This window comes from Macaca nemestrina, chromosome 13, assembly GCF_043159975.1.
Source record: "Macaca nemestrina isolate mMacNem1 chromosome 13, mMacNem.hap1, whole genome shotgun sequence".
Lineage (NCBI taxonomy): Eukaryota > Metazoa > Chordata > Mammalia > Primates > Cercopithecidae > Macaca > Macaca nemestrina.
In genome coordinates, this window is record NC_092137.1 from 30,588,615 (window position 1) to 30,616,214 (window position 27,600).

Below are 27,600 nucleotides of genomic sequence, written 5' to 3' on the forward strand. Positions count from 1 at the left end.
GTGACAGAGCGAGACTCCATCTCAAAAGAAAAAAAAAGTGACATTTTTTGCTGTGGGTCCAAGCCCGGAGGACTCTGCCATGATCCTTTTTACCAGGAGGTCTTACATGTAGGTATTTCACTTTCAAGGGACTTTTTAGAGTAGGGGTTATAATTAGTTGAGCAGTTATGGACCCTTTTGAAAATTTGATGAAAACTGCAGGCCGGGCGCGGTGGCTCAAGCCTGTAATCCCAGCACTTTGGGAGGCCGAGACGGGTGGATCACGAGGTCGGGAGATCGAGACCATCCTGGCTAACACCGTGAAACCCCGTCTCTACTAAAAATACAAAAAACTAGCCGGGCGAGGTGGCGGGCGCCTGTAGTCCCAGCTACTCCGGAGGCTGAGGCAGGAGAATGGCGTAAACCCGGGAGGCGGAGCTTGCAGTGAGCTGAGATCCGGCCACTGCACTCCAGCCCGGGCTACAGAGCAAGACTCCGTCTCAAAAAAAAAAAAAAAAAGAAAGAAAACTGCAAGCATTTTACTTAACAAAGTATGTGTACACATTGACATATCTTTATATACAGCTTAAGAGGAATACATTTTTATTGACCTCTTGGAGGCCGTCCTTCTAGGACATAATAGGTACTGGATTAAATACCCATGCTGAAAGTGAACCTCAGCTGTGGGAAAGTAACTTAATGAGGACCTATGGGATATCTGTAGCTACTTAGTCCAAATGATTTTGTATCAAGATGTTAACACCTTGACTCTGTAGCAATTTGGACATAAAACTTTTCTAACTTCTTTTTACTTTCTAGTATATTCTTTAGCTAATATTATTTTGAACCAGTGTTTTATTGATCCTATTATGTGTTTCAAAGTCTTACTGTTTCATATTTCATTTTTTTAAAAATGCTTTTTTGTTGTGAAGTATAGCAAACATACCAAAAAGTTATTAAAACACAAATGTACAATTTAATGAAAAATTTTGAGGGTAACTATCAACTAGGTCAAGAAATACAACATTGTCAGCTCTCCAGCAAGCTACCTAGACTTCCAATCAAAACACCCTCCTTTTGGTAGAAGTTCGTCTGACTTTTAAGATAGTTATTTTCTTCTTGTTCTTTATAATTTTAGCATCTATATAATCATCTTTAAAATATCTTAATCTTTTAGAAAGTCTTGTATATTGACATTTATTGTATATATTTTTGTTTGTTTTGCTGTCTCTCAAAATTATGCTTCTGTGTATCTTTCATGTTTCTATAGGTACTTGTAGTTCATCTACTTTAATTGTTGTATAATTTTTCCATTATATGAGTACACCACAGTTTGTCTATTGGCTGTACCTTGTTTAAGATTATCATGATATTCGCAAAGAGAACTTTTGATTCTGTACTGTATATTTGCCTTTAGATAAATTTCTCTATTAATAAGTCAAATATTAACTAGTAAATTTGTTACATGTAAATAATTTGAGAATTCAAATAGGAGTTTGAAATCAATAATCAGGTTTTATTATAAGCTGTTATTTTACTTTCAAGAACTCGTAAGTCTGTAATATATTGTTTTTCTAAATATTTCATATGTATTGTATACCTGGCCCATCAGAAAAGTGAATTAAGCAAATTCAGCAAATATTTGAACATTACTGTGTTCCAGGTATTAAGGCTTGTAGTATCTTAGTAGATGTATAGTTAATTTATTCTTTATATAGTGTCAAAATAAGTAAGATCTATGTTTTTGTTTTTAAAACATCATAGTACAGGAGGCTATAAAGTGAACAGTTTAACTTTCTGGGATATTTTTTCCCCTGTACCCAGTGCTAATTCTTTGACTATTCTTTCTAGAAAAAAGGTAATAATGTTACATATATATATATCCTTAAAATATTACACAGTAGAATCTTGATATACTATAACCTTTTATACTTTCTTTTTACTTAATAAGGTATCTTGATTTCAAGGATAATTAGCATTTTTTAAATTAGGAAATCACAGAAACTTAAAATAGAAATAGTGCTTGATATTCTCATTCTTCTAGATAACGTCACCACCCAATTTTTTATTATAGAAGCAAGGATCATGGGAAATACTAACTTTTATATATTGGAAATCTTAAGATTTATTTATAGGGCATGATAAAACTTACCTATGGAAAATCATATTTTTCTCTATATCTGTATTATTTTCTTAGGCATTATTGGAGACCATGTTTGGTGTAAAAGTGATTATAACTGGCGATGCATTTGTTCCTGGAGAAAGAAGTGTCATTATAATGAACCATCGGACAAGAATGGACTGGATGTTCCTGTGGAATTGTCTGATGAGATATAGCTACCTCAGATTGGAGAAAATTTGCCTCAAAGCCAGTCTCAAAAGTGTTCCTGGATTTGGTAGGTTACTCATACATTATTTTAAGTGGCTCATTCATTTTGCTGTAAAACTGACATAAGCATTAAAGCAATTCCATTTTTTTCCTCATTGGGCTAAAAACAATCTCAGGTTCTTTTGTCTTTAGTGGATCTGTTATGGCAGATGACTTTATTTTAATCTCTTTTTAAAAAAATCTTACACTGAAAGAGAAAATAAACTATTCTCAAGGAAATGGATATATAGTATCTGAGGACCACCACATTGAAGGATATGAATTAATAGTTTAGTAACTTTTTATTGCAGGTAGTACTTGTGATTTCGGCCAGAAACTGGTCTGTGCTGATAAACTACTTGACATTGACGGATTGATTGATATTCGTGTAGTAAATATTAATTGAATACCTAGGTTCCAAGCATTCATTATACTAGGTGCTAGTACTTTCTGAACTTCCCCAATCTATAACTTTAAAATTTTTAAAAAGTCTTTTTACTTTGCTTGTATAATATTAAAGTTCCTGGAAATGTTTATTTTAAATGGCTAGGAATACAACATGTGCCTTGTGTGTTGCAGAAGTAGGGATATTTCAGCATTGCATGTTAAAAATAAATGGCCTCCTTTCTCAACTTACTACTTAATGTGAAATAAGGGAGGGGACAGATTATAAATATATTCAAATCAGTTATTCCCATGGGTATATGAAGTACCCACTGTATCCTCCTGACAGCCTCATTAATTACATTTATACTTCTGTGGTTTACCTAGGTAACACTTCTTACTTATTTAAATTATGTACTCTCTTAAACCATGCCTCTATTAGTGTACTGACATGGTTTATGATTTGTGAGGGCAAAGGGCAGGCCCTCACAGGATAGACTAGTAAGGTGTTTGTAGTTGATTTACTGTTTTTTGTTTTTTTGTTTTTTGTTTTTGAGATGGAGTCTCGCTCTGTCACCCAGGCTGGAGTGCAGTGGTGCTATCTCGGTTCACTGCAAGCTCCGGCTCACTGCAAGCTCCACCTCCCAGGTTCACGCCATTCTCCTGCCTCAGCCTCCTGAGTAGCTGGGACTACAGGTACCCGCCACAACGCCCGACTAATTTTTTTGTATTTTTAGTAGAGATGGGGTTTCACTGTGTTAACCAGGATGGTCTCAATCTCCTGACCTCGTGATCTGCCCACCTCAGCCTCCCAGCGTGCCGGGATTACAGGCTTGAGCCACCGCACTTGGTCAACTGTTTGTGTTTTAATTGCCTTTGTACTTATAGCTTTATCTTTCTCTTTGCCGCTTTTCCAATATAGTGATCTCAGGGCAGTCAGATTTCTTACATGGCAGCTGGCTTTCCCTAGAGAACAGTCTCACTTGAGAACCAGCAAGAAGCTACAAGGTATTTTATGACCTAGCCTTAGAATTCAAACAACATCACTCCTACCATATGTTATATTGGTGGAAGCAGTTACTATCCTCAAAGATTCTAGAGGACGGAGCATAGACCCCATAGATTGAAGATGTGTCAAAGATGTCAGTATTTAAAAACTGCCACATCCCTAAGAGGACTGATAAATATAAAAGAGAAGGCACATATTACCAGTAGCAAGATTGATTCTACATGAGATATACTAACAGGATATTAAGAATAACATTATGCCAATGACTTTAAAAGTGTATATGAGATTTAAAAAATACAGAAAAATGCAACTGACAAAATCTGACATCAACAGAAAATGAAAAAGCCACAGTTATGTGTCTAATAGAGATTGAATCCATAATTAAAAGTCTTCTTACAGAGGTTTTTGAAGGACAATGGCAACTGTGTATTTTTCTTCACCCTAATTGTGAAAAATTTATGAAATCAAGCAGGAGAGGAAAGAAAACCATGTATCACCTATCTCTTTTAGTATGAGAAGACAAATAATGCCATAAGCTTTCAATTGATTTATGAAGAGAAGTAAATTCCAAAACATTTCCTTCTGCCCTCCCATCTTTACAAATTTAAGAGTGCTAAGAGTGGAGAGAAGAAGATTAAGAGTAGAATGGCATGCACCTGGGGCTTGCCGGCAATTCTGTCCCTTCTAGTGGTAGAGCATTGTGTGCATGCGTGTGTTCACCCCCCAGGGTCAAAAAAAACTTGCCTTCCCAGCATTCTTGCTTCCAGTAAAGCCACACCAGAGCATCCACAAACAGCTGCAGCCTAGGCCAGTGAGGCACTCAGTAGACACCACTGATGTTGATGAAAGCTGAAGAAATCATATGGAGTCTATATTACTGTTGTTGCACGGAACCAAAGTCAAAGTGTCCTGTCCAACTGAGACTATACAGCATATCTACAGGAAAAGGTTTTTCCATATAAAAGCTATATCATAAAATTGGAAAAAGTGGCTGTTCCATTGTATGCACAGATACCAGTGTAGGGACACAGGAAATGTGAAAAAGCAAGGAAACTTGATACCTTCAAAGGAACGCAAAAATGCTCCAGTTAATATACCCCAAAGTAAAGGAAACCTATCAAATGCTTGAAAAGGAATTCAAAATAAAGATCTTAAGGAAACTCAGCAAAATACAAGAGAACACAGATAAAGGATTCAGCACAATCAGGAAACAATTCATGATCTGAATGAGAAATTCAGGAAAATGGTAGGTATCATAAAAAGAATCAGAAATCTCAAAACTGAAAAATTCAGTAAATGAAATAAAAATAAAATCAAGAGCTTCAACAATAAACTAGATCAAGAAGAAGAAAGAATTTCTGAACCTGAAAACACGTGTTTTCAAGTAACCCAGTCAGATCAAAATAAAGAATGAAGAAAGCTTACAGAACATGTGGAACACCATTAAGTGATCAATTTTTGCATCATGGGAGTTGGAGAAGAAGAGGTGAAAAAAGGCATTGAAACCTACTTAATGAAATAATAGCTGAAAACTGTCCAAGTCTTGGGAGTGATATGGACATCCAGATACAGGAAGCCCAATGATCTTCAAATAGGTTGAACCTGAAAAGGGCTTCTCCAAGGCATTTTATGGTCAAGCTCTGAAAAGTCAAGAGAGAATTCTATAAACAGCTAGAGAAAGGTGTCAAATCACATAAAAGGGAATCCCCATCAGACTAATGGCAGATTTCTTAGCAGAAACTTTACAGACCAGGAGAGAATGGGATGATATATTCAACGTGCTGAAAGGAAAAACTGCCAGCCAAGGATACTATAACTGGCAATGCTATTCTTTAGAAATAAAGGAGAAATAGTCTTTCCCAGACAAGTGAAAATGAGGGAATTCATCATGACTAGACTGACTCTAAAAGAAATGATTAATTACTTCTGCATCTGGAGTAAAAAAATGATATCTAATTATTATGAAAACATGCAGATAAAACACACTGATAGAACAGATATGTAGATGAAAAAGAGAAGGGACTCAAACATTAACACTACAGAAAAATCACCAAATTGCATAGATAAAAACAATGAGACAGGAAGAAAGGTACAAAGGATATACAAAATAACCGGAAATCAATTTAAAAGTAGTGGGGATAAGTGCTCACATATTAATAACCTTGAATGTAAAGCATTTAAATTCCCCAATTAAAAAATATAGACTGGCTGAATGAATTTTTAAAAAAAGACAAAGCAGGACCCAACTATATGCTGCCTATAAGAAACTGACTTCACCCGTGAAGATACACATAGACTGAAAATGAAGGAATTGAGAACGAAATTCTATGCACATGGAAACCAAACATGAGCAGGAGTAGGTATAGAGTATCAGATGAAATAGACTTCAAGTTAAAAAAAGAAAAAAACCCCACAACATAAAAAGTGACAAAGAAGGCAATTATTAATATATAGTGATAAAGGGATCAATTCAGCAAGAGGATGTAACAATAAAATACACACACGCGCGCGCTAAACACCAGAGCCCCCAGATATATAAAGCAAATATATCTATATTTAGACCCCAATATAGTAATAGTTGGGGACTTCAACACCTCACTCTCAGCAACAGATAGATGATCCAGACAGAAAATCAATCAAGACATATACTGGATTTAAACTGCACTATAGACCAAGTGGACCTAACAGATATTTAAATAATATTTCATTTAACAGCCACAGAATATACATTATTTTCATCAGTTCATGGAACATTCTGCAGGACAGATCATGTGTTAGGCCACAAAACAAGTCTCAGCAAATTTTAAAAAATTGAAATTATGTTAAGTATCCTGTCAGACCACAATGAAATAAAGTTAGACATTAATAACAAGAGGATATTTGGAAACTGTACCAATGCTTGGAAATTAAACATGCTTCTGAATGACCAATGGGTCAGTGAAGAAATTAAGAAGGAAATAAAAAAAATTTGAAGCAAATGAAAATAGAAACATAACATACCAAAACCTATAGGATACAACAAAAGCAGTAGTAAGAGTGCAGCTTATAGCAGTAAATGCCTACATCAAAAAAGGAAAAAGATTTCAAATAAATCACCTGATGCACCTCTATGAACTAGGAAAGCAAGAACAAACCAAACTGAAAATTAGCAAAAGGAAAGATTAGAGCAGAACTAAACAAAATAGAGACTGAAACATATGAAGGGTCAATGAAACGGAATGTTGATTTTTTTGGAAAGATAAATAAAACTGATAAACCATTAGACTAAGTAACAGAGAGAAGATAAAAAAAAAAAAATTAGGCCAGGTGCAGTAGCTCATGCGTTTAGCACTTTGGGAGGCCAAGGTGGGTGGATCACCTGAGGTCAGGAGTTGGAGACCAGCCTGGCCAATATGATGAAACCCTATCTCCACTAAAATACAAAAATTAGGCAGGCGTTGTGGCAGGCACCTTTAATCCCAGCTCCTTGGGAGGCTGAGGTAGGAGGATCGCTTGAACCCAGGAGGTGGAGGTTGCAGTGAGCTGAGACTGCACCACTGCACTGCAGTGTGGGTGGCAGAGCCAGACTCCATCTCAAAAAAAATAAAAAAATAAAAAAATTTGAAATGTAATAAAAAATTATAAATGTAATATGAGATATTACAACTGATACTACAGATATAAAAAAGATCATTAGAGAATATTATGAGTTACTATATGCCAGCCAATTGGAAAACATAGCAGAAATTGATAAATTCCTGAACGTATAAGCTATCAAGATTGAAATAGGGAAACATAGAAAACCCCAACAGATCAATAACAAGTAATGAGATTAAATCAATTATTAAAAACATCTCCCAGCAAAGTAAAGCTCAGGATCAGATGGCTTTACTACTGAATTCTACCAACCTCCCCTGAACTTTTTTTTTTTTTTTTTTTTTGAGATGGAGTTTGGCTCTGTTGCCCAGGCTGAAGTGCAGTGGTGCGATATTGGCTCACTGAAACCTCCACCTACCTGGTTCAAGCGATTCTTCTGCCGCAGCATCCTGAGTAGCTGGGACTACAGACACGCGCCACCATGCCCAGCTAATTTTTGTGTTTTTAGTAGAGATGGGGTTTCACCGTTTTGGCCAGGATCTCTTGATGTTGTGATCTCCTGCCTCGGCCTCCCAAAGTGTTGGGATTACAGGTGTGAGCCACTGCGCACCCGGCCCTTTTTTTTTTTTTTTTTTTTTTTTTTTTGACAGAGTCTCACTCTCACACATGCTAGAGTACAGTAGCATGATCATAACTTACTGCAGTCTTGAACTTCTGGGCTCAAGTGGTCCTTCCACCTCACCCTCCTCCTGAGTAGCTAAAACTGTTAATACAAGCTTGCACAATGATGCCTGGCTAATTTTTTAAAAAATAGAACTTTAGAGCCAAGCATGTTTAGTCAGGATCTAGACACCACTAAATGTTCTCTTTTAATGTTATATATACTGTTTTAACAGGCTTGGCTGGTCTACCTTCAATTTATTTAAGAACATGTATTATAAAACTATGTAAACAAAAACCTTATATCACTGTGTATGGATCATGCTAAAGTAAACCGCTAATCATTTTAAGAAATCTTCTCTTGGATAAATGGTTTGTACTTCTTAATCATGGTCCATCTTAAATTAGATGTCAAAAAAAATTTGAATAATTCAATTTGGGTATAATTTCAGGAGAAGGAAAAGGTAAAAGAATCTCTAATAATTTGTTATTATGTGCTGTGTGCGGAATACTGTGTAAGGGATTTTATATACATTATCTTATTTAAAGGTCACAACTGCATATCATAACATAATCCTCTTAAAGAAAATGGAGTTTAAGAATGTTAAATAATTTGCCTTGTTCCACATAGACACTATGGAGTGGCAATAAATTATGAAACCGGGTCTATTTAGTTCTAGAGTCAAGGCATAAAAATATTTAATTTTAAATAAAATGTTTAATTACTTAAATTTTTATGTATTATAACTAACAGGTACATTGTACAAAATCAAAAGCTACAAAGAGTTGTATACAGAAAATAAAGTTTTGTCTCATCCTGGCTCTGTAGTCATTCGGTTTCCCCAAAACAGTTGTTAATAGTTGTTTTCAGAGCTATTCCATGCATGAACAAGCAGATTGTTTTCTTCCACTTAATTTTGTTAAATAGAAATGGGTGCAACAAAATACATATACTGTTCTTCATATTATTTTAAAAGTATTTAGCAATATATGTTGGAGATTATTCCATGTCAGTGTATCTATTGCTGCATTATTTTAAAATGATATCATAGTATTTAAGGATACATGATATTTTTAACCCATCCACTGTTTAAATTTTTCCAATCTTCAGCACTTACTAATAATGTTGCAGTGATTTTCTTTGTCTATGCAGTATTTCACATAAAACTAAATTTATCAGCAAGAGTTGAAACCTGGATCAGAATATGAGAGATATTGTCCATATCCATCCATAGGGATTAAATCAATTTATATTTTAAACAATGATATATATGCTGTTTCATTACACTCTCAAAAACATGGTGCTATGAAATACCTGGGTCTTTGTCAAACATAGTTAGATAAAGAAGATATTTCAATGTAGGTTTATATTTATTTTTCTTTCTTTTCCTTTCTATTTTTTTTAATTTTTTTTTTTTTGAGACGAAGTCTGCCTCTTGTCCCCCAGGCTAGAGTGCAGTGGCGCAACCTTGCCTCCTGGGTTCAAGCAATTCTCCTGCCTCAGGCCCCCAAGTAGCTGGGATTACAGGCGCCTGCCACCACGCCCAGCTAATTTTTGTATTTTAAGTAGAGACGGGGTTTCACCATGTTGGCCAGGCCGTTCTTGAACTCCTGACCTCGTGGTTCGCCCGCCTTAGCCTCCCAAAGTGCTGGGATTATAGGCGTGAGCCACCACCCCCGGCCATATTTATTTTTCTTAAAGGTGATGAAGCTGGACATTTTTCTGATCAGCACGGGAGTTTTTACCTGCTCCGTTTCCGACCTGGGCGGGTTCACCCCTCCTTAGGCAACCTCGTGGTCCCCGGCTGCAAGGAGGTCACCATATTGATGCCGAACTTAGTGCAGACACCTGATAGGCGTAGGGCACTACAACCCAGAACTCCTGGACTCAAGCAGTCCTCCAGCCTCAGCCTCCCGAGTAGCTGGGACTGCAGGCACGCGCCACTGCGCCCAGCAGAGGCTGGACATTTTTCTATTGGAATGTTAGTCTTTATCCTTTTGGGTTATACGAATTCTCAGTAGAAATATTAACATTTTGTCTGGGGTGAGTTGCTAATATTTCCTCTGTCTTTTGTCCTTTGTTTAGGTTATTTTTTTTTCTAGTGGAAATACTGTTTTTGTGCAAACTGATTAATCTTTTATGTCATCTGGATTTTATAGCAAACTTAGCTTTTCCATCATGCTTTTATGGTTTCACTTGTCATGGTTATTCTGGTCTAAGCTAGGAGAGCTGGGCATGGTAATTCCAGCTTTTTGGTTGGCTGAGGAGTTGAGCCCAGGAGTTTAAGGCTACATTGAGCTATGATTGTACCACTGCACTCTAGCCTGGGTGGCAGAGTAAGACCCTGTCTCTTAAAAAAAAAAAAAAAAAAAAAAAGTTATTAAACAAAAAAATCTAGAGGAAAGGGACTTCTTGTTTATCGCCCCAAATAGCTACTCAGCCCAGTACTCTTTTCTGAATAAGTAATCTTTTCTTGATTAGTTTGAAAATGTCACATTTTATCAGGTTTTATTTTATTATGCATAAGTACCATGCTGTTTTATTTACCATACCCTTCTATTACTTTTAATGTATTACTTATATTCAATAAAATTAACCAGTTTTAAATTGCATATCGTCATGTAACTCACAACAGATGAGTTAGTTGTATCCTTGTGCCCTTTTGCACCCAAACCCCTAGATAATATGGTAAATAAATGTGTCTTTAACTTTCTAATTTACTTCCATACAATTTTTCCCATTTTACATTTTTACCAGTAATGTGAGAGAGAGTTCCAGGTGTCCCATATCCTTGTCAGCATTAGGTATTATCAGTCTTCTGACTTCAGCTATTTTTGTGCCTTTGTTGTGGCAACAATTTTTCTTTTAAGACTAGGGATTTTGATCCTCTTCTCATGTGCTCATTGGCCATTCATACAGCATGTTTTGTGATGGTTCTAGTCGTATATTTTCTCCTTTGTGGGTTGTTTCTTCTTTATTGCTCTGTAAGAGTTCTTCGAAAATTCTGGATATAGGCTCTTTATAGATATGATTTTTGCAATTTTTTACCCCAGACTGTGGTTTGCCTTTTTACTTTTTTTAAACCTGTCTTTCAAAGAGCAAACTTTATCTTCATGAGGTCTTTTTAATCCATTTCTTCTTACTGTTCTTTCATTGTCTAACCTTGTGTCACAAATATTTTCTCCTCCCAAGAAGTTTAATGGTCTTACTTCTTAACTTTATGTATGACCCATTTTGATGCAATTTTTATTGTGAGGCAGGGTCAAGGTTTATTTTTTTCCTATACAGCTTTCCAGTTTTCCATCAGCTTTTATTGAAAAGTCTGCCCACTATCCACTGAACTAACTTAACGCCTTTTTTTGAAAATTAGTTGTCCGGTAAGTGTTATTTCATCAGTATCATACTGTCATGATGCTGTAATTTTATAGCAAGAATTGAAATCAACAGTTATTTTAAATTTTTTTCAACTATTTGAGTATTTTTCCTCTCTATTAAAATTTTAAAATAAGCTTGGTAATTTCTTCAAAAAATCCTCAAGATTTTTATTGTGATTTAATTCAATCTAATTTCCCTTTGCAGTACTTGTAGTTTTTCATATAAAGGTCTTTCACAACTTGCATTTGATTTGTTTCTGCATATGTTTGATTCATGCTATTTTGGAGTTGTTTTAAATTTGTACTTTCCAGTTGTTTGCTGCCAGTTTATAGAAATGCAGTTGAGTTTTGCATCTTGCAACTTTTCTGAATTCAACTATTCTGCCTGCTTTGTGGGTTCCTTAGGGTTTCTATATTCATAATCACATTGCTTGTATGTAAATATTATTTTAATTTTAATATTCAACTTCTATACCTTTTTTTTTTTTTTTTTGCCTTACTGCAGTGGCTATTCTTTTAGTAAAATGTTAAGTAGAAGTGTTGAGAGCAGACATCCTTGCCATGTTCCTGATCTTAGGTAGAAAGCCTGGAGCCTTTCACTGTAGAGTATAATGCTAACTGTAGATTTTTCACAGATGCTCTTAATTAGGTTGAGGAGTTCCCTTCTATTCCTGATTTGCTGTGACTTTTATCATAAAATGGTGTTGAATTTGGTTTTAATGCTTTTTCTGTATCTATTAAAATGATAAGATGAGTTTTCTCCCTTGTTCTATTAATATGTTAAATTGCATTGATTACTCTCTGATGGTAAACTAACCTTACATTTCTAGGATTATCTCCACTTAACTTTTTTATATATTGTTGGATTCAATATGCTAATAGCTTTAAAGAGTTTTTATATCTGTGTTAATTAGGGATTTTGTTCTTTTTTCTTGTGAGATACATATCTGTTTGTGACCTCATAAAATCAGATGGTCAGTGTTCTCTCCTTGCATGTTTTCTGTTAAGAGTTTGTATAGGACTGATGTTATTTCCTTTTTAAATGATTAAAGGAGTTCACCAGTGAAGCTATCTAAGCATGGAATTTTCTTTAGTGGGTGTCTTTTTAATTACAAACTAAATTTTTTGAGTTGTTATAGAATTCTTTACTTCTGTTTCTTGTAATTTTTCTTTTCAAGAAATTGTGTTATCTAAGTTGTCAAACTGAAGTGTCAAACTAAGGCATCAAGTTGTTAATAATATTTTGTTAATTTTTTAATGCTTAAAGAGTCTGTAGTTAATCCCTTCCTTTATTTCTCACTTTTCTTGTTCAATCTGGCTGGAGTTTTGTCAGTTTTTTTGATTTGCCCCTCTCCCCTAAAATAATCAGCTTTTGGTTTCATTGATTTCTTCCCCTCCCCTCATCAATCTGTGTTTTTAGTTTTACTGATTTCTATTCTTATCTTTATTATTTCCTAACTTTTATGTTCTCTGGGCTTAATTTGCTTTTTAAAAAGTTTTTTAGTTTCTTGACATTGAAGCTTAAGCCTTTGATCTGATACCATGTTCCTTTTTTAACACAGGTGTTTAGGACTATACATTTTCTTTCAGCACTGCTGTAGTTGTGTGTTGTATCCACATATTTTTCTGTGGACTGCCTTTAGCCCGAGGCTGAAAGCTTTGGAGAAGGGAACATACTCTTAGAGCTTTCCATCTTCCTTCTTGCAAGTGAACATGAACTCCCACCAGTCTGTCTGCTTCTACTCCCTCTCTAGTACCTTCTGATGATTACCTTTATCTTATGTCCAAATTTTGTCATTGTTTTCTACAGAGACGATTTGACCGATAGAGTCTTAACTCCATCATGCTAGAAAATGGAAACTGCTTAAGGACTTTTTTCCTTTTTAACTGTTAAGAAAAAGATTCCTGAAGCATAGGATTTTAGACTTGACATAAAATTTAGAGATTACTTAGTTTCTCTCTGTGCAATACAGGAATCATCTCTGACTCATTCTTTCTTCAATTAGTTACCAAATCCTAGTTTTTCTCAAAATATAAAAATATTCTCTTGCCAATTATGCTGTTAGTAGCTTCCAGGTTACAGTTGAGCTTCTGATAGCTTGGTCCTTTGGATTATCCTTCCCTTCCTTCAGTCCCACCCTTAAATACCCAGTAGGTCTAGAGTCTTCTCAACTTCCTCTCTGTGTGTTACTTGTATCAGCTTTGAATACCCGATGTATGTCCTGTGCCTAAGGGATTATTCTCTTGTTTATCCCGAGGCCCACTTTGGATATTGGTTTATAAAGGTGGATACACTCTCCTACCCCTTACCTTACAGAAATTCATATTAGACTTATGGTCCATAATCTCTTTCCTTGACCACTGAGTGTTTATTTCTCCTACTCTGTACTGGTATAGTCATTTTTATCATTCCAAACCTGTCCTTCTGCAAGACAAGAGGAAAACTCGTCTTGAGCCCCTATTTAAGTATTTCAGTCTTAACTTTTCCATTTGTTTATTTTCTTTTCCTTCCTGAGTTATAAGCTATTTATAGAGTACCTTACCCATTGTAGGCTCTTAACTATTTGTAAGCTTGATAGGATTTCATGAGAATGCAAGCTACTAATGGGAACAGATTTTGGATTGGAGAAAAAAAGATTTTAGAACCTTGAAAGCAAACAAATACAGAGTAATTTAATCAAGGCATAAATGTAAACAGCAAACAAAACAGCATGTTTGCCAATGAGAGTTAAAAAGGGAATTAAAGTTGGAGTTTGTAGGAGGAAATGATAGGGAAAAGAATGGATGCATTGTAGTGGTCAACTATATACTGTTTGAGACTATACCAGTTTTAACTTGTTGACAATTTGGTGTAATTTTAGGGAGTGTATTTAAGATTGCTGTTCACATTTTTTTTTTCAAATAAATGTTTGCTTACCAGATGTTTAGAATATAATTATGTGGTCTATTTAATTCTTGTGCAAATGACTAAAGGAAAACACTGTATCTGTAATGCCAGGTTGGGAAATGGATGAGAGTTTAGAATAGAAAGTTCTTTTCTTAAAGTATAAAAGCAACAGACCTATGTAACAGGGTAGGAAATAAATCATTATGAGTATTTAGATTTTAGGTCAAGTTATAAAGAGTTTGTTAAATTAACTAAACTGTTTAGAATTTATTAAGATACACAGAATGGATTTTAAGAAAAAATGTTTCGTAGAGTTCAACTCTCTACCATCTCTCTGATGGTACTGCATATGTAGATTTTTACTTTTAGCCAATTTTATGACCACTTAATAACTAGTGAAATGAAATATTAAACTTAAAACTGTAATAAAAAGTCCATTTGCCTAGTGATTTTGTGCCAGGAAATGCATGTGCCAATGGTACGAACCCAACTCATGGCTTCTTGGTTTCTCTGGATCATTAATCACTCTAGAGTGAGAAAAGAGTTTGAGCCTTTTAGAAAGCATGAAAAGGAGAGTAATATTAAAGAGATAGTGATTTAAAACCTGGCCAAGTCATGGATTAAGCTAGAAATTTTCCTGATATGACATCATGATTTCATATTAAATTGTTATGTAATTCTGGAATTCTAAAGCATTACATTCTGCAATGTAGTGTAGTGGTGAAAACTAGGAAAGTCACACATTGTAATATATCTGGATTATTCAGAGTGAGATCAGAGAGAAGCCAGCAGGAACAGCGTGGCCTCTGATGAATGCTTTCATCCATTCTCAGTTCTTCAGGACATACGAAGACTGTTACTGCATATGTAGAAGTTCCTGTAGTGGTCTGCTTTCACAGGATAATGGAAACTGGTTAGGAAGCTGTTCAGAAGTTCAGTCTGCCAGAATATAAACTGCCAAAATATTAAATAATTTTTTTAGTCAAATCTGATGAAATGATTAGAATTTTATTTTACATGCTGTTGGTATTTTTACATATGAATTTTTCTTTTTAAAGATCCTGAATAAAAACAACTCAGTTACAATGTGTTGTTTACCTTTTTAGTACACTATAGGAACATGATTGTAATGCGTGCTGCTGTTAACATGAAAGTGGTTCAATGTAGTGATATGGGAATTGGAAAGACTCATGTGGTCAGATTTCCAGTTTGATCTGTAGTTTATTGATGTATTTATAAACATTATAAATTTGTGTAAATAAATGTGCCATTGCCAACACAGTTCTAAGAATTACTAAATTTATTGAAGTCACCTTAATTTTATATACTATCATATGTTAACCATAAATAATAGATGTCTATTTGACATATTTAAAATTTGTAATGCCTAACTTTACCTCCTGTGAGAAAGAAACTTTACCCCCTTTCTTACCAGCTTCCTCCTACTTAAAACAGACATTCACTAAAATTAGAACAAAGTCATGAATATTTTCGACTCTATCCAGTTTGGTGGCTTCTTTTTTTAATTCAACACAATTTCATGCTGCTCTCCTACTCATAACAAGAAGAATAAGATGAATGGATTCATCTTATTGATGAATCTGTTAAGATGAATCGATTCATCTTATTGGTGATTTTGTGCCAGGAAACGTACATGCTAGTTCTCCCTTCCCAAACTGTAGAAGACGCCCCATGGGACTCAGTAACACTCCACTCCTGCCAGTTCCTTTAGTGCAATCATAGGCATCAGTTTTGCTACCTACATTAGGCAAAGGTGCCTTATTACCCAAAAGTAACAACAGCTCGAGCCTTCCTGGAATGAATCTCTGCAGCTAGTGTGTTTGAAGCTCCACCTGTGACTCTTTCTTCAAAGAGGGCTTCTAGTCAAGGATTCCTGGCTACTTATTAACTATACTATAGCTATTACTGTCACAGCAAACTTTCTGATGTCCTGGCCTTCTTTATTGCATTTATTAGATTATGATATCCTATTAACTGATCATATAAAACTTCACAACAGCCTTCTTCCCCTGTGTTATTCCACATATTAACAACTAAAGGCCAGAAGTAGGACTTTACTAATCTTAACAGTGAACCACGGTGATGCACACATCCTATGACAGAGAATGAAAATACTTGATACTGGCTTTCTCAGCCTCCTGTCAGCAGGGATGGTTGTTTGAGCCAGTCTAACCAAAGGGTCTTATGGGAGAGTCTTGGAGTCTCTGCGAAAGATATTCCTCCTTAATAAGATGAAAGAAGTCAGTGAGGGGCCAGTGCCACTCCCTTTCGGCTTGTGGTCAGTATTGTGTTAGCACCTGAGGCTTGCAGCTTTTGCAAACATTCCCTCAAAGAGGGGGAGGTCCTCAGACATCACGAGGATGGCACAGTAGAATGGGAGATCCCGGCTCCTGAACTTAGCGTTGGGGCCAGACTTTATTTTATGTGAGAAGCGTAAACCCAAATTGTTTATATGACTTTTAGATTAGTATTCTGTTATTTATAGCCAAAAGCATCCTGATGTAACTTGTTTTCCCCTATTTCACCAAGCCATGAGAAATGTATCCATTGTTTGATTTCCTCATTCAGTAAATTTTATTAATGCTAGTCACGAATGAAAATTTTTATGAAAACCATCAAGTAAAGTAGAATATATTAAACATATTTTAGTTCTGTTGCCTGGAAGACACACATACATCTCTGCTTATTTTTAGATGTATAACAAATTATTTCATTTTAGCAATTCTACTGGCATTTGAAACATAAGTTTTGGTAATTGTTGATTTTGTAGTTTTGGTTGCCAGCATTGCTTGGCCGAGATGAGTTTTAATGCATGGCCTGGTAAGTAGTGGAGATATACTTTTGTTGACGAAAAGAGTCAAACTCTGTAAAATATTTGAAGAGATTTATTCTGAGCCAAATGTGACTGACTATGGCCCGTAACACAGCCCTCAAGAGGTCCTGAGAACATGTGCCCAAAGTGGTCGGGGTACAGCTTGGGTTTATATATTTTAGGGAGCCATGGAACATCAATCAAATACATTTAAGAAATACATTGGTTTGGTTCAGAAAGGCAGGACAACTTAAAGCAGGGGCTTTCAGGCTATAGGTAAATTTAAACATTTACTGGTTTACAATTGGCTGAGTTTATGTGAGGACCTGGGATTAATGGAAAGGATTGTTTAGGTTAAGGTAAAGGATTGCTGAGACCAAGTTTTTTTGTGCAGAGGAATCTCTCAGATAGCAAACTTCAGAGAGAGAGAGCAGGTTGTAAAATGTTTCTTATCAGATTCAAAAGGGTGTCTGGCGCTTAGTTGATTATCTCCCAGATCTGGAAAGAAAGGAAGGAAAACAAAGGGTGATGGGGATTCTCTATAGAATGTGGATTTTTCCCACAAAAGACTTTTCAAGGCAATTTCAAGGTATGGCAAGGTAATATATTTTGGGGTAAAACATTTTGATTTTTTTCCCTTGTTATGCCTGAGTAAGACTGGAAAGTAAGTCACAATATACAGGGTTAAACAAAGCTCATGTGATGAGAATTTATGGTTTGTAGGGCGTGATTCTCTAGATCCCTTAGAAAGGAATTTGGGCAAGATAAAAAATTAGAGCTTAGTCCTTACTTTCTTCCATTGGGAAGAAAAGAAAGGTTCAATTCATTTAAATCATCTGCCAGGCAGTTTACCAGGATTACCCTTCTTTCTAGAATGACATTGAGAACTAAGTAATTTTTTAGGATGGCACTGAAATCTAAGTAACTTAACTGAAGCTTTTGTTTTGAATATGTTAGCTGACTTCTGAATAGAGCTCAAGCCCTGAGCTGTGTGAAGTTGACAGTTTCTTTGGCCAGGAGAAATGGCTCGGAGCTTTAAGGTTATCTAATCAATCACTTACTGACATTAATGCAATTGGTTACCTAAATTGGATATCCTGTTGATGTGTACTATTTCTAATACCTCAGCAGATTTACATTGCGTTAGGCTGCTAGATATCCCAGATGTGAGCTAGGAAGCGAATTTCACCTCTACTACTTTTAGTACCCTCAGGTCTGCTGAAAATTGAGGAATTCCTTTGCTTAAATTAATAATTACATTCTAAAATTATCTGAAAGACATGCTTTTATAACGGTAACTTCAGTAGAAAGAAATACAGAATTGGAGAGAGATTTAGGGTTTTGAATCTACTTTGTATTTGGTGGAAAAACACAAATGAAATAAATCATATAATAATCAGTTTTAAACCAACTTTGAAACGGCAGTTTGCAATAATAATAGAAAAGATATGCAAGATGAACCCAACTGTATCTCAAAGTTGGTAACTTTAATAGATAATTTGACTCCAGTGCCTTCTTTGTTGTTCTTTGTCTTGTGGCTGAGTATCTGTAAATTGTGCAGGTATTTTAAAAGAGAAAGGCAACATTGTAAGACCTGGGGGGAAAATGAATTAGCTGTTGTATTTATTATATATGTCATTGAAAATATATGGCTTTTCCCCATTTATTTCTTATAACAAATCTTACAGAAAATATTTTCCTTATGCTTGAAGTCAGATGTTTCTGAGTGTTACACTGCTGTGTAATGAATACCAGGCAGGGACATATTATGTAGCCAAGAATTAAAAATATTCTTCCACAATGAAAATAATGTCAAAACTATATCTTTAGAAATGCTGTTACTGATAATCTTCAATTATTACAACCAAGTAATATGGTATAGTAAGCAAATTCCAAATAAGATTATTTAGGTCTTGATTTTGAATGGAAAATGGCCATTATTTGTGTATTTTTTTAGTCAAACAGAAGTTTGCATCAACAAATAGATGTTCTAAAGTAAACTTTTTATATGGAATCATTTTAGATTTATTGAAAATTTGTAAGAACAGTACAGAGAATTTTCCTATCTTTTTCACCCAGCTTCTCTGATGTTATGTGGTATATCTGTCAAAACAAGAGGTTAATTTTGATACAATACTATTAACAATGGACTTTATTCAGACTTCACCAATTTTTCCACTAATGTCCTTTTGTGGTTCTAGGATCCAATTGAGAATACTATCTTGCTTCTAGTCATTGTATCTCCGTAGTCTTTCTTCATTTTGTGATAGTATTTTCTTGCTTTTCATGGTGCCTTTGAAAAGTACTGGTTGGACATTTTGTAGAATGTTCCTCAGTTTGGGTTTTTCTGATGTTTTCTCATGATTAGACTAGAGCTGTAGGCTTGGGGGTAGAATACTGCAGAGGTGAAGTACCCTTCTCGTATCAGAGAGATTCATGATATCAGCCTGACTTATCACTGGTGATGTTAATCTTAATCACTTAGTTAGGTGGTATCTGTCAGGTTTTTCTACTGCAAAGATGCTGTTTTCCCCTTTACATTTACATACTCTATCCACTAAGCACAGCCCACACTCAAAGGCTGGCTGTTGGAGGAAAGGAATGAAGCTCCACCTCCTGGAGCGTAGAGTATTTATATATATTATTCATACCTCTGTGGAAAAAATTTGCCCCTACTCCCCATTTATTTAATTAGTAATTTAATTATATCAGTATGGACTCATTCATATTTATTTTATTTTTTAGATTATAATCCGGTACTATCATTATTTTGCCACTGAAAGTAATGGCTAGCTTTGGCCATTGGGAGTTTTCTTTTCTTGAGACAAGGTCTTGCTCTGTCATCCAGGCTGGTGTGTGGTGGTGCGTTCACAGCTCACTGCATCCTTGACCTCCTGGGCTCAAGCAATCCTTCTGCCTCAGCCTCCTTAATAGCTGGGACTATAGGTACATGCCACCTTGCCTGGCTAATTTAAAATAAATTTTAAAAAACAACTTTTTTTTTTTTTTTGTAGAGAAGTGGGGGGTCTCGCTATGTTGCCCAGGTTGGTCTTGAACTCCTGGGCTCAAGCCGTCCTCCTGCCTTGGCTTCCCAAAGTGCTGAGATTATAGGCATGAGCCACTGCGCCCAGCCTGGGAGTTCCTGAAGGTTGGCTCTTGTGTCCTTTTGACATACTGCCATCTTTTTTCTTTTAACCACTTATTTTTTGGCACTTTAAATTCTCCAGGTTCATCTTGTATTCTTCCTTGCCCCATCCCTAGACTCAGCATTTCTCTAAGGAGCCCTAGATCCCTTTTTTTGAAGAATGATGTGAGAAACTAAAATCTAGGCACTTACTATGCTCTTTATTAGTTTCCTATTGCTGCTTATACTACAAATATAGAGTGGTTTAAAGGACACAAATTTATTATATAACAGTTTTAGAGGTTTGATGTGGGTTCTGCTGGGCTGAAATCAAGGCATTGGCAGGACTGGTTTCTTTCTGTAGGATTGGTATGGGATCTGTTTCCTAGCCTTTTCTAGCTTCTAATGGATGCCTACATTCCTTGGCTTGTGGCTGCTTCTTCTGTCTTCAAAGCCAGCATTGGCTGGTTGAGTCCTTCTCACATCAGTACTAAGTCATCTTGTGCCTCCCTCTTCCACTTAAAAAAAATTATTTTTGATTTTCATAGGTACATAGTAAGTATATATATATTTATGGGGTTTCTCTCCCACCTTTAATGACACTTATGATTACACTGAGCCCACCAGAGTAATCTAGGCTAATCTCACTACGTTAAATTCATCTGATTAGCACTCTTAATTCTCCTTTGCCGTATAACACGGTGCATTCACAGTTCCAGGAATTAAGATGTGGACATCTTTTGGGGGATGATTATTCTGCCTACCATATGTTAATCGCTACTGGGATGTCTTTGATTATAGGTCCTCTCAGTGTGCACAGCTAGCAATGTACTTAGGAATCAGTTTTGCAACAGGAAGAAATATCTCAGACAATAACTCATTAAGAAAATTGGTCAAATTTCCAATCTCATATAATATGAAAGATTAGTTTGGTCTCTCTCATGTTAACATGAACCCCAAAATTGTAATCACAACCAAGAAGCCTCAGTGTCAAGCAAGAATTTTTACTGTCTGCATGTATATATGATTATGTTTGTGGAGTCTAGTGAAATTTGTAGTACAAGTGGTTTCTCCATTTTTCTCCACTTTTTGGTGTTTCAAGTTTGAAATTATATTTAGAATTAAGTTTGTTAGAATATTATGTAATTATTACTTGCTCATATTTTATACTTTGATTTCTATCTTGTATTTTCAGCACAGTCACATTTGAAACCTAACGATACAGGCATACTACAACAGGATTATTGCTGCAAAAAGGTCATAAAATTACCTCTCATCAGAGTTTTTAAAAGCCTTCGTGGAAATTAATCATCTTAGAAGAGGGATGTGGAGAGCATTACTCAGTTTGTAATGTGAGTTCAGAAAAGATAGATCTTCCCTAACTTTGTCTATCCAGCATTTAGCACCCTAATAAAAGTTGAAATTCTGAAAAGTATAACTACTTGTTACTTAATTCCCTGATTTATTTGTATAACTACTATTATTATGGACAGATCCACACTCAGTAAATACAGTATTTTCTTATGATCTTTGTGATAAAAGTTTGTATAAAATTTGCATCTGTTCCTATTGTTCATTCTCATTTAATAGAGGACTATGGGTAGCATTTCCTTGGTTGCATCCACATCCTTTATTCAGGATTGAAAATAATGTTGAAGGAGCAGTTGTCTATCTTTCTTCTGCCTTGCTTTTTGTTTCTGGTGTCGTATTCATAGTGCCATAGTAGATGCCATATTGAGTTACTATGAGTACAACAGTGATAAATTTTACCCTATTGTTGAGATTCAGTTATTAGAGCATTGGTGAGTAGTGCTGATGTTTTCGTTACTCCCTAAATTATATTCATCTACACTGAAATGAAAAAAAAAAGTTGTAAAAAGCCTTACTTTTTATTAAGAATGCATAATGCCAAAATACACATTCAAGTAAATAGTTATTTTTTTCCCTCCCTAGGCAACTCTAAAACTTGGTAAAAGGGAATGTAAGTCAAAACTGTGTTCTAAAATGATGAGCTAGGTTTGGACAATAGAGTATGCCCAGGGATTACTTACAACTGCTTTGAGAAGGCAATGCTGATAACATAAATGAGGTTTTAGAAAGAAGATAGCGGTAGTGGAGCTATGCCAGGATATACAGATTCTATCTTTATAAACCTGCCAGACTCCCAGCCCTCGTCTGAGAAATTCAGGTTAAAGACAGAATATCCCGCAGTGGAAAAGTATGAAAAAGACAAATTATATATACTAATTTTAACGATACAGGTTGCACTATCATAAGCTCATAGAAATATGAAATAAATGTCATTAAAATGTGATTTTTGAGGATCTCAACATTAAGAAAAATCTGAGAAACACTTTAAACGTGGATAAAATTTGCACTGATGACAATGAAATGGGAAAAAAACAAAACCCTTGCCAGGTATTCCTGTGATTTTTTTTTTTATGGGGAAAAAAAGAGAAAAACATTTAAGCTAAAGGAAGTAAAAAATATTTAGAAATATTGGCTTGGAGTTTCTAGAAGATAGAACAAAATATTAGAAAAGTTTTATAGCAAAACCTCATGGATATTGCTACCACTTCCATCCCACATGGGGAGCAAGAGGTTTTCTCACTTGGAATGCAGAAATACATTCGATCTGTCAGTATTGTTCAGTCTAGAACATCCTTTACAAGTATGAGACTCTGCAGAATTAGTAAACATTCAAGGAAAATGTTAAACAGTATCTAGTACTAAAAACTGGAAAATCTAATCTCTGATGAATAAATAATTATCTGAGGAGAATTTAAACTATGTGTAATTAATACCTGTGGAAAGTTGAAGTATCTATGCAGAGAGGCTGTTTAGTACAGTGATTTAAAAACATCAAGTTTAGTGTCAGACTGCCTGTGTTTAAAATCTGGTTTTACCACTTACCATGTCTTTAGCCCTCAATGTCTCTCAGTTTCCTCATTCATAAAATAGGGATAATAATTTTACTTATTTCATAAGGTTGTCTTGAGAATTAATTGAATTAGCGAAAAATGCTCAGAACAATATTAGACATGTAGTAAGCACACAGTAAACCTTTTTATTATAATTACACAATTTGTTCCTAAAAATAGCTGCTATGAAAAAGACCTTGCAAATCTTGAAGATTAAGAGTATGATTTTTGAAATAAACTAAATTAGTAGAACAGGTATAGCTAGCTGACAAATTAGTTAGATGATCAAGCCAAGGGATTATCCTTAAAGTTGTCAAATGGCAAAGAAATGAAAAGTGTGAGAGGAGAGATCCAGAAGTTTTAACATCTAACAGAATTTCCAGAATTTCCAGGTGAAAATATGAGAGGATGAAGATAAAAAAATGTATCTTCTTAAATGGAAGGAATGTTTTCTATATTAAAGAAAGACTCAAATATTAGAAGAGTTTACCAACTGCAGGGCAGAATTAATGAAAAAAGTTCCATACCTAGACTAACTCTAATAAATTTATATAAAAGGAATTCATTAAATTTCTTTTAATGAAGAGAAAATTATAAAAGCTTCCAGAAGAAAGAAATAAATTACCCAATTAGGAAAACTTAGCTATCTGTACAAATTTGTATAGCTAGATTTCTTACTAGCCATATTCAATGATAGAAAACTACAGAAAATTGCTTTGATATTCTGAGGAGAAAATGATTTGGAACTGCAAAATTCTGTTTTTAGCCAAACTAGCCTCTAAAATTGAGAATAAAACAAATACATTTCAGGAATGCAAAGACTCAGACATTTTTTAAAATAAATTATTTTGAGGAGAACTAATAGAAAGACATAGGCAACAAGAAGAAATGATGAGCAAAGAAGCCAGCAAACTTATGGTCAAATCTAAATAATAATAAATGTTTCTGTCAAGTTTAAGGAATGTGTTAGTTGTAATAATACTTACAGTAATTATTATATAATTGCTGTTGCAGTAAAATAGTATTTTTTGCAGCTGTTGGGTGATTTCTACAAATCTTATAAGAAAGGCAAGAGGAAAGCATATCCTTTTTAATATTATTACTATTTTAAGAAATTTAAATTTAAACTAAACTCTAATTAGTGATAGAATTGAGGGCATGCTTTTTTGTTCGGGGGTTATTATTTATTAACCCAATGTTGATAGACTTAGATGTTTAAATGCATTTGTCAAAAATAGAAGGGTGAAAATATTTTAAGGGCGAATTCTAAAAGAAGAAAACGGGGTATACAATTTCCAAACCACTACTATAGGGGTCAACAAGGGACTATTTTGTAAGGGACTAGGTAATATTTTAGGTTGTGGTCCATACTATCTCTCTTGTACCTATTTCCTCTGTCATTGTAATACTGAAGCAGCCACAGGCAGTATACATAAACAGATGGGTATGGCTGAGTGCCAATAAAACCTTATTTATAAATAAACACTGAAATTTTAATTTCATGTAATTTTTTCACATCACAAAACATTCTTCTTGTGGGCCATATATACAAAGTCAGGCAGCAGAGTAGATTTGGTCCATGGGCTATAGCTTGCTCCTTTCCACATTAGAGAACACAGGGAGGGAACAAAGGAAATTAATTTCAATTAAGACAGAAAATGGGAGAAAAATGGACCAGGGTAGGGGGAGCAAAAAACTGCAAGGGAGTATAACAAACAGGAAACATAAAATGAGATATCAGGAAAAGAAATAATTATCCCAATAAATGTGAACAGCATAAACTTTTATCATAAAGAGAAGAAATTCTCAGGATGTAGCCTGAATGATAACAGGGTACTAGACAATCAGGGTGTATCTCTACCATAGAGCAGTGCTATTGAAGTATGATTTGTATAACAATACCAGTCAGCAAACTGTTAAATTCCACAGTAAGATAAGAATAGAAACAGAGTAAGTTAGAGTAAGTATTTAGAAACTCTTTTTTTTTTTGAGACAGAGTTTTGCTCTTGTTGGCCAGGCTGGAGTGCAGTGGCCCGATCTTGGCTCACTGCAACTTCCACCTCCTGGGTTCAAGCGATCTCCTGCCTCAGCCTCCTGAATAGCTGGGATTACAGGCATGCCCTACCATGCCCGGCTAATTTTGTATTTTTAGTAGAGACGAGGTTTCTCCATGTTGGTCAGGCTGGTCTCAAACTCCCAACCTCACGTGATCCGCCTGCCTCGGCCTCACAAAGTGCTGGGATTACAGGCGTGAGCCACCGTGCTCGGCCTAGAAACGCTTATAATAATGTGACATTGTTACCACATCCATGTGTGAGATTATTTTTCTACTAACTCATTGAATTTCACAAAACTCAGTTCATACAAGTTTGGAAAATTAAAAAGAGAAAACTGGTTTGAGAATTGCTACTAGAGAATACAATGCAGTTATTTATCAAATGAAGTAGTTCCCTATGTTTTAGACATGGTCAATGAAATAAACACATTGTAGGAAAGTGTAGAAGGTGTGATCCTGTGTATGTGTGTTTACAACCAGTCTTAACTGGAACTAACATGTTTTTTAAAAGCACCAATCATATATGTAACAAATTCTCAAGGAGTGGAAAAATTCACATCAAATTTTTTTTTTTTTTTTTGAGATGAAGTTTCACTTTTGTCACCCAGGCTGGAGTGCCATGGCACAATCTCGCCTCACTGTAACCTCTGCCTCCCAGGTTCAAGCAATTCTCCTGCCTCAGCCTCCCGAGAAACTGGGATTACAGGCGTGCACTATCACATCTGGCTAATTTTTATATTTTTAGTAGAAACAGGGTTTTACCATGTTGGCCAGGCTGGTCTCGAACTCCTGACCTCAGGTGATCCACCCGCCTTGGCCTCCCAAAGTGCTGGGATTACAGGCGTGAGCCACTGTGCCCTGCCCACATCAAATTTTTAATCATGATTACAAATAAGAGATTATGACTGGTAGAGTACAATTGAGGGAAGTAGTGATAAAGGAGTATTTTTATGTTTTAGTCTACTTACATTTGTATTATTTGACTTTTTTTTTTTTTTTACAGTACATGTATTTCTTTTATAATGCTTTTAAAATGTTTTATTTAAATTAATAATCTCTTGGCCTTTTAAATAATTGCCACTGGTCAATTGAATGTCCATTCAGAAAACAAAGAGTTTTAACCTCTGCTTCACATAATCCACAAAAATTCATTTGAAATGGATCATGCATAAACTCGTGAAAGTTAAAACAGTAAAGCTAATAGAAGAACACATGAATAATGTCCTAATGAGTTTGGGATAGGCAAAGATTCCTTAAGCAGGACACAGAAAACACCAAGTACGTGGAGAAGATTACATGTTTATATTCTGTATATGTGTATGTGTGTGTCTGTGTTTATAGCTGATGGACTTCGTATCCCAAAAACTAAGAAAAAGACAGACAAATCAATTAAAAAAAAAAAAAAAAAAGGTTTGGAAGCGGTACTTTACAATGAAGAAATCTGAATTACTAATTTGAATATGAAAAGGTGCTCAGTTGGCCAGGCGTGGTGGCTCACGCCTGTAATCCCAGCACTTAGGGAGGCCGAGGTGGCTGGATCACCTGAGGCCAGGAGTTGGATCACCTGAGGTCAGGAGTTTGAGACTAGCCTGGCCAACATGGCAAAAACCCCGTCTCTACTAAAAATACAAAAATTAGCCGGGCATGGTGGCGGGTGCCTGTAGTCCCAGCTACTCGGGAGGCTGGGGCAGGAGAATTGCTTGAACCCAGGAGACGGAGGTTGCAGTTAGCCAAGATCACACCACTGCACTCCAGCCTGGGCGACAGAGCGAGACTCCGTCTCCAAAAAAAAAACAAAAAACAAAAAACAAACCAACAAAAACCGGTGTTCAGCATTATTATACAGGAAATGTGAATCAGAACTATTACACGTGAATTCTAATGGCTAAAATGAGAAGAACTCCTAAGATTAAGTGTTGGGGAAAATATAGATAGAGCAGTTGGAACATTTCCGGTGGGAGTGTCAATTGGTATAATCACTTTGAAGAACTGGTGCTATCTACTGAAGCTGAACAGACACAAACCCTATGAGGCAGCAGTTTCACTGCTGGTTATCTACTCAACATAATTGGGTGCTCATGTTCAACAAAAGACAGGTACAAGATTATCTGTATTAGCTTTATTCCTAATAGACAAGGAATCTTCATAAAAAGCATAAACTGTATATTGGTCTACAGTGGCATATTTATATAATTGACACCAGCAATTATATCAATACTGGCATTGCAAGGAAGAAAATGCTGCCACACAACAACATAGATGAATCTCATCGACAAAATTATTGAGCATAAGAAGCAAAATACATAAGAATATATACTGTGTGATTCTACTTATATGATTTATGGTGTTAGAAGTTGGAGTAGTGGTTTTCTTTTGGGAGGGGAAGGTTTGACTGGGAATGGGACACATGGGAGCATCTGAGGATTTT

General features: G+C 35.5%; 1 protein-coding gene across 14 annotated transcripts in view; it reads left to right on the top strand.

Annotated features, from left to right (window-relative positions):
* Window positions 1-27,600, top strand: part of LOC105479704 (lysocardiolipin acyltransferase 1) — a 232,971-nt gene that overhangs the window by 112,518 nt on the left and 92,853 nt on the right. For 13 of the 14 annotated variants that reach the window (XM_071076457.1, XM_011737857.3, XM_011737855.3 and 10 more), the window contains one exon: window positions 2,177-2,375. In XM_071076457.1, coding sequence (XP_070932558.1) covers window positions 2,177-2,375 — 199 coding nt within the window. Of the gene's footprint in view, window positions 1-2,176; window positions 2,376-21,425; window positions 21,548-27,600 lie in introns of those variants that run through there. The other variant, XM_071076460.1, reaches the window with a different exon arrangement.